The sequence below is a fragment of the Myxocyprinus asiaticus genome, chromosome 45 (assembly GCF_019703515.2).
Source record: "Myxocyprinus asiaticus isolate MX2 ecotype Aquarium Trade chromosome 45, UBuf_Myxa_2, whole genome shotgun sequence".
In the NCBI taxonomy this organism is placed as follows: domain Eukaryota; kingdom Metazoa; phylum Chordata; class Actinopteri; order Cypriniformes; family Catostomidae; genus Myxocyprinus; species Myxocyprinus asiaticus.
In genome coordinates, this window is record NC_059388.1 from 18,339,727 (window position 1) to 18,349,885 (window position 10,159).

Genomic DNA, 10,159 nt, shown 5'->3' on the forward strand with positions numbered 1-10,159 from the left:
ATTTTATGTGTTTGTGTTTGCAGGGAGCCTTATCTCTGATCTCAGGACACTACAGTTCTTCAGTGACCCTGTGACCTCTGACCTAATTTTCCCTACCATTCATGATGCTGTGTTACACTGTCAGCACTGGAAAGACATCCTCACCTGTCCTGAGATCCTGTGAACACACAAACCAAACTACAGGACTGACAATTGAACTATGTTTGAGTTGAGTTGTGGTGGAAACAGCTATTGTTGAAGTACAGATTTTTCAGTCCAAGTCACTTTAGCTTTTGGAAGTCATGGTAACAAGAGGGGGCTGGGAAGGTTAAGCTGCAATGAACAGGCCAAAACATTCGATCCATTTGAGATGGAAATACTTAATGTGAACATACCAGCAAATGTTGGGCTTAACATCATTGGTGCTGTTGTGGTATTACACAAGCCATGACTGTAACTTGTTACCGACGTATGTTGTCAAGTATAGAACACTCTGTTCCCTTCTTTTAAGTGCAATTAGCGTAAAGAACTATTGACCAAAGTTTTTGCATTGGTTTTAAGCTTTTACTGACATTCCAGTGAGATTATTTTCATGATAGAAATTTTAGTTTTTGTAAGCCATGTGCTTGCTGTTTGTTACCACAACTGAACCTTTTTCTTTTCACAATATTTGATTTTTCTGCAAGGCCAGTTTCTCAACTGGCTGTAGATTTTAACAAATAAGCAGTTTAGTATGTTACTTACAGGGTTGGGAGGGTTACTTTTGAAATGTATTCCACTACAGATTACAGAATACATGCTGTAAAATGTAATTTGTAACGTATTCCATTAGATTACTCAAGGTCAGTAACGTATTCTAAATACTTTGGATTACTTCTTCAGCACTGGTAGATTTTTTTCACTTGTTTTGACTATAAAAACTCTGCCAGAATAGTAAGACAAAATACACATTAAAAATACCTTCTCTGAAAAACCTAAATATCATATGCAGTGTTGTTTCTAAAAGTAGATAAATCAAATTGATCTTGTTTTATGGATTTTTAAGATATTTTTACAGGAAAACAATAAAACAAATTATTATCAAGAATGCGGTTTTTGCCCTAATATCAAAGGTCTTACTAGAAAAAAAAATAATTATGATCTAACGTGAATTTTCTTGATAAACAAAATATGATCGTGTCTGGTAACGTGCATGTAAAATGGCTAGAAATAGCATTTTAGCTTAGTGTAAAGCTGACAATTTACACGAGGTTTAATTCTATTTCTTCTGCTCCAAACTTACTTCAAACAAACTTCTCTGTCTGCTCGTATGAATGTAACACATCATAAGAAAGTGTTTCACCGCTGTTCAAATGCACTTTGGATCAAATAATTTATATCTATAAATGTTTTCCATCTGAAAAGACTAAATATTAAATGAAATAAAAACATTAAATGCAAAGTAATCTCTTCAGTAATCAAAATACTTTTTGAATGTAACTGTATTCTAAGTACCAATGATTTAAATTGTAACTGTAGTGGAATACAGTTACTTATATTTTGTATTTTAAATACGTAATCCCGTTACATGTATTCCGTTACTCCCCAACCCTGGTTACATATTATCAAAAAGCTCATCATGGTATTGCACTGTTGAGACGATGCTGCTTTCCATTTCTTTTTATGTTTTAAACTGATGTTTCTGAGAAGGCAGCATTATCTCCCAGATATTTATTGTATGTTTTAATTTTGTTTTAGTGATGAACTCCATTCAAGCTATGTAACACTTTATGCTAATAGAAAATCATAGCTGCTCCCAGTTTTCTTGGAACATTATTAACATAACAGCAGTCTCAGTTAGTTATTAATGTTACAAATGATTCCATGAAGTCTTTATATTCTATTCAGGTGTTATTGTTTTTAAAGAATGACAGAAAAGTGTCTCTCAATGTGTCCTGCAGGCTTGGACTGTCTGAGACATGTTGGATGCACAGATACTGCCTATGAAATGACCAATTTGATCACTTTTAAGTTCACACACATCCATCATTGATCATTAACCATTACAGTCCACATTTGAGAATTTTCTTTTGTACAAATATTTAGCTGTTTCCTAGCAGTAATGACGGACAAAGTACAGGAATCAGTCGCAACTGCCTAAAACGCAGTGCATTTTATTGTCTTTATATGCTTTTGTGGATTTGAGATATATTTGTATAATAAATGCAAATTGTTACTCTAAATCAGAGATGCCCAAAGTTGGCTCGCGATGACGTATATGACAAGAGTGGGGGAAAAAATGCTATTGACGCAAGTTTTCATTGCATTAATTTAGCAGATTGCGGAGTATTTTTTTGTATAATTAAATCATAAAGGAGGGGGACCAGGACAACATTAATATTTTAATATAATACAGTTTGCAGAGCCTGAAATTCGGCTAATAATTCCCGCAATTTCAACGTTTATAACGTGGGAAATACCCGCACACTTTTATTCACTTTACAGTGCAGCTGCGAATTAGTAAACCAATAGATACAGATGAACAAATCAAATCAATAAACTTGTTTTTGTATCAAACTGTAATTCAAGAAGCTGCGCGAGTAAATCCGCTCTGTCTCTCCCTCTCGTGCAGCTGTAAGCAGTGTCAGAATTGTGCCGTATGTCCACCAAAGCGTTGTTTTTTCCTGAGGCCACCGTATTTTTTCAATTGTTTGCAATGGGAGCGCCACGCAGCGTGACGAGGCGCTGAGCGTCTATTCTACGTCACTGTCACGCTTTACCCAGCCGTCCAATCACAGTGGAGGAGGGGCGGGACATAAACCACTCCGACCAACCGTCACATCCTACTTGAACAAGAGCAAGTACTCTTCCTTGTGCCGACATTTTTACATTCATTACTTGTTGATAATAACACAAACTATCTGCGAAATAAGGTGCTTACTACACATTACTTAAGCGGATATTCCGTATCATTGCAAACAAAGCGTCTCAGCTGAAAAAACGCTGCGCTCTCAAGCGCTCCCAGCTGGGCGTTTTCAGAAGAGCGCCAGACATTTTTAGCTGGCAAAAACTTATTGGTGGACACACGGCCTAGCACGTGATGTGAAAAGGTGCTTTGTCGCATAGTTACTGAATTTAAGATGTTACAGATGTACACTACCGGTCAAAAGTTTTGAAACACTTATACTTTATTATAATAATGTTTTTCTCACATTTTAGAATAATAGTAAAATCATCAAAACTATGGAATAACATAAATGTAACTATGGGAATTATGTTGTGACTAAACAAAATCCAAAATAAATCAAAACTGTGTTATATTTTAGCATCTTCAAAGTAGTCACCCTTTGCCTAGAATTTGCAGACATGTACTCGTGACATTTTCTCAACCAACTTCTTGAGGTATCACCCTGGGATGCTTTTGCAACATTGCTTAAACAAAGATGTTAACATTGCAAGCGCGTGCGCCTTTCATATCTTGGCGCTCCCTCATTATTAATAATGCAGCACATTTGCAATAAAGGCAGAAACAGCAAAAATGTTTGCGTCATGTATACCAGCTGCATGGTGAAGAGAGACACTTAAACACCTGTTGCATCTCTCATCTCCAGTTCTATCCAGGGTCGGAAATTAACGGAGGCTCTGGGCAAAAAAACAAATCCCCTGCAATCTGACATAATTCCAAATGAATATATCCATCACATACTTCATGTGAAATTTCGCTACATTATTTGTTTCGTTCTGTCCGTTGTCCAGATGTTGCAGATTCAGTGGCAGATGCTCGCTCCATAAACCGGCACTTCTCAAGCTCCGCATCAGTTCAGTGTCGTGCTACCGCGCTAAAATTATAAAAGCTACAATGTAGTTATTATTAATATTAACAAAAATAATATCTGGCTGTTTTAAATGGCCTTGACGTTAAATAAAACGTTATTAATGATACAATAATAATTTTACAGAACATTAACCACTTTTGGTGTATGAATCAGCTCTGAATAATGTTCATTGTTTTATTAAATTGGCATGATTTTTTTTTTAGTTTTTTATATAAGCTCCTCATCCCAAATCTGGAGAAATTCTGTCATCTCCTCTGTGTCAATGCATTTGTTTTGTAGGCTGTTAATTTAATAGCCATAATATTTGGAAATATGTAAATGAGAAAAAAATATTTGTTTCAGTAACAATGCACATTATGCAATGTAGAGATCATGCAATTTTGTAATTACAGAAACATGCCATTTTAAAATTGAATTAATTGTTTAAAGTATTTGACATAAAACGATGACAGAGTCAAAAGGCTCGGAAAAAAAATTACCTTTGTAAAGGTAAAAAAAATGCCCCCCATGTGAGCCAAGGGGGGGCAGTCCCCTTACATGGTGTATAAAAGACATGTACTATGTATAATATTTTTTATTTGATGAGTGATGTCACAGAAAGGTGAAAAGACATACACAAGAATCCTCTATAATTATCAGGCAGAAAACAAACATTGGGAAGAAAAAAACAGCACAGATTAGAGTATGGAAAAACTCTTTAGTTGTAAGTCATGTAGCGAGGGGTGGCGCTGAACTTGGCGTAGGACTTGATAACCTTGTTCACAGCCTCCAGAAAGTCTTTCTCTGTGGCAATTTTTCTGCGAGCTCTGATGGCAAACATTCCTGCCTCTGTACACACACTGCGAATCTCAGCACCTGAGAGGCAAAGAAAACACAATTAGCACGGTTAACTATTGCAAATAAAGATGCATGATTACCGGTACCTGAAACATCAACATTGCTTAAGCCTATGTGGAAGATAAATGTTAACTGTTTACTTTGTGTGCTGTGCACTGTGCAACATTGCATGTACATCAGTAGAATGGTGGTAAGAACTCACCCGTGCTGTTGGGACAGAGACGTGCTAGCAGCTCAAAGCGAATATCTCTTTCCACACTCATAGAGCGAGCATGAATCTTGAAGATGTGAGTACGCCCCTGGAAACAAAGCATGCACAAATCATTACAAACAATTAAAATTATACTAGAATGTACCATTACCTGATCAGGTCTATCTTTTGCCAGCGAATGGCAGCCCAAACCAGCATTGCAAAAATCTGAACCCATTGTCATTGTTTAGGACATTTTGACCACTTTTTTATTTACTTTGAGAATTTAGAGGCTAATACTCACCTCTAAGTCAGGCAGGCTGAACTCAATCTTTCTGTCCAGTCGGCCAGGTCTCATCAGAGCAGGGTCCAGGGTGTCTGGTCTGTTGGTGGCCATCAGGACTTTAATGTTTCCTCTGGGATCAAATCCATCCAGCTGATTAATCAGCTCCAGCATAGTTCTCTGCACCTCATTATCTCCTCCAGCTCCATCATCAAAACGAGCACCTACAAGAGGGTAGCAATATCATAGAGACCTATTATGAGACTTACAGAACCAGATAGGTTGAAAGCTCCCTAGGTCCATACTATGCAAGTGAATGTTGGCCAGAACTTTGAAGCTCTAAAAGTACATAAAGGCAGCATAAAAGTAATCCATAAGACTCCAGTGGTTTAATCTATATATTCAGAAGCGATATGATAGGTGTGGGTGATAAACATCAATATTTAAGTACTTTTTACTATAAATTCCCCTCCCTGCCCAGTAGGTGAGGATATGCACACGGAATGCAAATCGCCAAAAACAAAAGAACAAGAATGTGAAAGTGAAGATTTACAGTACAAAAAGGACTTAAATATTGATCTGTTTCTCATCCACAGCTATCATATTGCTACTGAAGATATGGATTTAACCACTGGAGTCTTATGGATTGCTTTTATGCTGCCTTTATATGCTTTTTGGACCTTTAAATTTCTGGCCACCATTCACTTGCATTGTATGGACCTACAATGCTGAAACATTCTTCTAAAAAATGTTGTGTTCTGCAGAAGAAAGTAGGTCATATACATCTAGGATGGCATGAGGGATGATGAGAGAATTTTCATTTTTGGGTGAACTCTTCCTTTAAGTGACTCAGAAGTTGCCCATATTAAGATTTCTAATACTGTGCATATGGTTTCAGAAAAGCATCAATAATATAAAACTAAACCAACCTCCAATGGCATCAATTTCATCAAAAAAGATCAGACAGGCCTTCTTAGTCCTCGCCATCTCGAACAGTTCACGAACCATCCTGGCACCCTGGATTAGGCACAAAAAAGGTTTGTATATAAATTTTGCTAGCACTTAATCAGTACAACCTTAAATTGTACTTTCTTTCCAGCTTTCTGCTAGAAAATAAAGGCACTGACCTCCCCAACATACTTCTGAACCAGCTCGGATCCAATTACTCTGATGAAGCAGGCATCAGTGCGGTTAGCCACAGCTCGGGCACACAGAGTTTTACCTGTACCGGGAGGCCCAAACAGCAACACACCCTTTGGAGGCTCAATACCCAGGTTCACAAAGCGCTCAGGCTGGAATTAAGAACATGGAAATTGACAATAGAAATTAAGACAAAGAGGGAATTTAAATTCACTCATTTTAAAAAGTAAAACAACAACAAAAAAACACTTATTGCAGTAAAGTAGTTCAGGGAGTAGTGCTCTCAAAACAATACTAAATTAGTTTAATATAATATAAAATAATATAATGCATATAGTTTAATACATTTAAATGTGTGAAGTAGGGGACATTGTATAGTCATTACTGAGAAAAATGAAAATGGCACTACACATCATCAAGATTCCTGACTCCTGGTCTACAGACAAGTAAAATCTGCTATTGTAATAGGTAGACTGGGATGCAATTATGACTTACATGGAGCAGAGGAGTCTCAACCACTTCTCGGAGCTTCTCAATCTGCTCTTTGCATCCTCCAACATCACTGTAGGTCACGTCAGGCTTTTCCTCCACCTGTTTATGTACCATTAATAATTATTCCTTCAGTTATTGGCCTTAATTATGTACAATTGCATTGAATTAATCTTTATGAATTTACAAATACAGGCAATTAATTTAGAGCAGTCAAAGATCAATGCATTAAAAAATATAATGTCAAGGATGCTGGAGCTATTTCTTACCTGCATCATTGTCACAGTAGGATCGATTTTGGGTGGTAGTGGAATGTGAATCTGATATTTATTCCTGTCAACACTGATAATGGATAAAAAACAAATGTGAGATTGTTAGATCATCAAGAAGTTTGTTTAGGTGCTACTGAAGTAGGAAAACGATCTGACTGATCCAACATTTCATCCTTACCCAACCCTCATTCCTTCTTCTATGTCAGTTGGAGCAACCTGATCACTCAGGTCCACTACAAACTTGGCAAACTGTTTCACATTAATGATATACTTTGGATCTTCAGAATCAGCATTGATTATCTTGGTGCATCTATGAACAACAACAAAAAAACATTACATATACTAATTATAGATTAATAATCTTAGCTTTTTCCCCATTGCAATGTGGTTGTCCCTTTAATTTTCATAAGCATTTTGTTTTTATTTGTCTCTTAATAATCATACCTGGCCACTTGCAAAGGCTGTTCGCTCTGCAGAGTCTGTTTGTCTGCTGCCAGATCCCATAATGCAGGAGGAGCCAAACCTGTATCAGATTCCTTAATACCTGCACAATCACACAGATGTGTCAGTGCATGGATATCAGGACTAGTGGCTGACCGATATAATGTCGAGGCAGATAAATCGGCCGATATTCAGAATTTTGTAATTATCGGCATCGGACGATACATTTTCCCATTTGGCCGATTTGTTTCTTCAGGGTGCCAAGAATCGCCTGGGTGCATGTGTTCGTTTTATTGTTACGTGCCATCATGTTACTACAATAACAGACCGGTGTGCAACACAGTGTCATTTAAACGATCCACATATCAGAGCCGCAGCAGACGCGTTTGAGCTCATAATATTAAAGTGCTCGCCTGTATCATTCTCCCTCTCTCTACTCAACAGTTCACTGTAACTTTTAACTGTCTTGTCTATTGATAAAAAGCAAATATTAATAAAATTAATATCATATACCGTCAGCAAAAATGCGCATATCTCGATTAAACAGATGTAATAAAAAACCTCACACAACTTCAGCAGATCCAGCGTCCTGTGGAGCACTCATTTATTTATCTCAAAAGCACATATTCTAACAGTCTCTCCTCAACAGTTCCCTGTACATTTTCTAAAGATAAAAGGCAAATATCAATAAAACTTGTATTATATACCGTTTGCAAATAAGCAGATATCTCGTTTAAACAGATGTAATTCATGAGTCTCACAAAAATCCAGTTTTCTTCCCATTGAGCCCTCATCTAATATCTTCCTCTGAAGCGTGTATTCTATCAGCTAGAATCAAAAACTTCAGGATCAGGATCAAAAGTTCCTCTGATTCACAAATCATGATGGTCAGTCCGTGACAATCCAAGCAGGTGATCCAGGCCATTTAAACTGTCAGTAGATTGCTGTTCATGCTGGATCCGCACGAGCACGTGAGAGCAACTTCAAAGTAAAAGCGCTTCACGTGTGTGACAAGTAAATGTCTTATTCACTATGCACTGTATGTGCAACTGGTTTGATTCTGTATTTTTTAGTAAATGCGATTGCTAATGTGGACATGCCATCCATGGTTGCTGGTCTACTGTGTGTACAGTTATTTCCTTCTTCCTAATATATTAATTTCTTCATGGGCAAATAAATTACAAAAATGTTATGACTAAATAGAAATCAGAAGAAACTGCTATCTACCATTTAAAATACAATATAAATTTTTTTTTAAGATTCCTTTTACCAAAGTTAAAGTGTGAAATTGAGTAAATATAGTGTTAAATAAGTTTATTAATTTTTTTTTTAATTTTATGTTTATGTTGTTTATTATATTAAATTATGTTATATATCAGCATTGTATCGGCCTTTCAGCAACCCTGCTCTCTGGATATCAGCATCGGCCATTAAAAAAACCCATATCGGTTGACCACTAATCAGGTTTAACTTTACATATTCTATAGTATTCCACAATAATTTGGATTACTAAGTAGTGATCCAAAAAATAGTTCCCCACCCCTCATTAAAGGAATAGGTATAAAAAAAATATGAAAATTATTTACTCATCCTCATGCCATCCCAGATGGGTATGACTTAAGTCACACTGTAGTAAAAAATAATTTAAATATTGATCTGTTTCTCACCTACACCTATCATATCGCTTCTGAAGATATGGATTTAACCACTGGAGTCTTATGGATTTATTTTATGCTGCCTTTATGTGCTTTTTGGACCTTCAAAGTTCACTTACATTTTATGGACCTACAGAGCTTAAATATTCTTCTAAACATATTTATTTGTGTTCTGCTGAAGAAAGAAAGTCATACACATCTGGGCTAGCATGTGGTTGAGTAAATAATGAGATAATTTTCATTTTTGGGTGAACTATCCCTTTAATTAGGCTGAAATGCACAATGACAGTGCACTGACCTGTGAGCTCATTGATTTTCTTCAGAAGCTGTTGAATATCATCTTCCACTTGTTTAATCTGTCTGGAATAAGTGCTTTGACCCTGTTCACAAACAGATAACATAGAATTGCAAACTACTCCCGTTCAGGCTGAATTAGGTTATCTAATCATACAAACAGAAATGTTTCTTTTGTAAGAATACTCACATAGGTTTTCAGGAGTGCAATATCTCCTTCATCCAAAGCTGAGAAATAAAACAAATCAAGATGAGGCACGGTTTTGGGTCTACTCCTCACTTTTAATCAGCCAACTCAAATCATGAATATGACAGAGCAAATAGGTGAAATGGAGTCTAAACATTACAATAAAATAATTGAAATCGATTTAGTTCGAGCATTCTGGCATTTTGTTGACAAATTGCAATTGCAGTGCGGCTAGTCATCCAGTGCTAACCTATTTGCGAATTCTTTTAACAAAATGCACAAGAAAATCCCCATAATTTATACCTCGAATTGGTTTATCTTCTTTTTCCTCCTCTTTTACTTTGCGTTGCTCGGTTCCTAAATAGTCAGGCATGGCTGAATGCTTTCTTTGAATTAAATATGTTTCGTGACTGTTGAGGCGAGATTACACAGCAAGTTTTCAGACTAACAGCCGCAGCACTTTTGTTTCCGGTTCAGAGGGATTACAGGAACTGACATTGAATTTCAAAATAAAAGTTCAAAACGTGCTACTGTAGCTTCTGTAGCATCAGACCACTTTATGGGACTCTTAGTTTGA

General features: G+C 36.6%; 2 protein-coding genes across 3 annotated transcripts in view; one reads left to right on the forward strand and one right to left on the reverse strand.

The window, feature by feature from the left end:
• LOC127434848 (prestin-like) overlaps window positions 1-10,159 on the forward strand; it is a 230,607-nt gene that overhangs the window by 20,434 nt on the left and 200,014 nt on the right. The window contains exon 19 of one of the 2 annotated variants that reach the window (XR_007896101.1): window positions 24-821. Coding sequence is in view for 1 of the 2 variants with exons in the window: in XM_051687869.1 (XP_051543829.1) it covers window positions 24-163 (140 nt within the window). In the remaining variant the exon portion in view is untranslated. Of the gene's footprint in view, window positions 1-23; window positions 2,202-10,159 lie in introns of those variants that run through there. The other variant, XM_051687869.1, reaches the window with a different exon arrangement.
• Window positions 4,354-10,048, reverse strand: LOC127434849 (26S proteasome regulatory subunit 7). The gene is made up of 12 exons (XM_051687870.1): window positions 9,886-10,048; window positions 9,586-9,623; window positions 9,400-9,481; window positions 7,450-7,549; window positions 7,184-7,315; window positions 7,003-7,075; window positions 6,740-6,835; window positions 6,232-6,396; window positions 6,034-6,121; window positions 5,126-5,328; window positions 4,834-4,930; window positions 4,354-4,649 (listed from the first exon to the last, which is right to left on the reverse strand). Exons 1-12 carry the CDS (start codon window positions 9,953-9,955, stop codon window positions 4,492-4,494), a joined length of 1,302 nt encoding a protein of 433 aa, XP_051543830.1. The 5' UTR covers window positions 9,956-10,048; the 3' UTR covers window positions 4,354-4,491.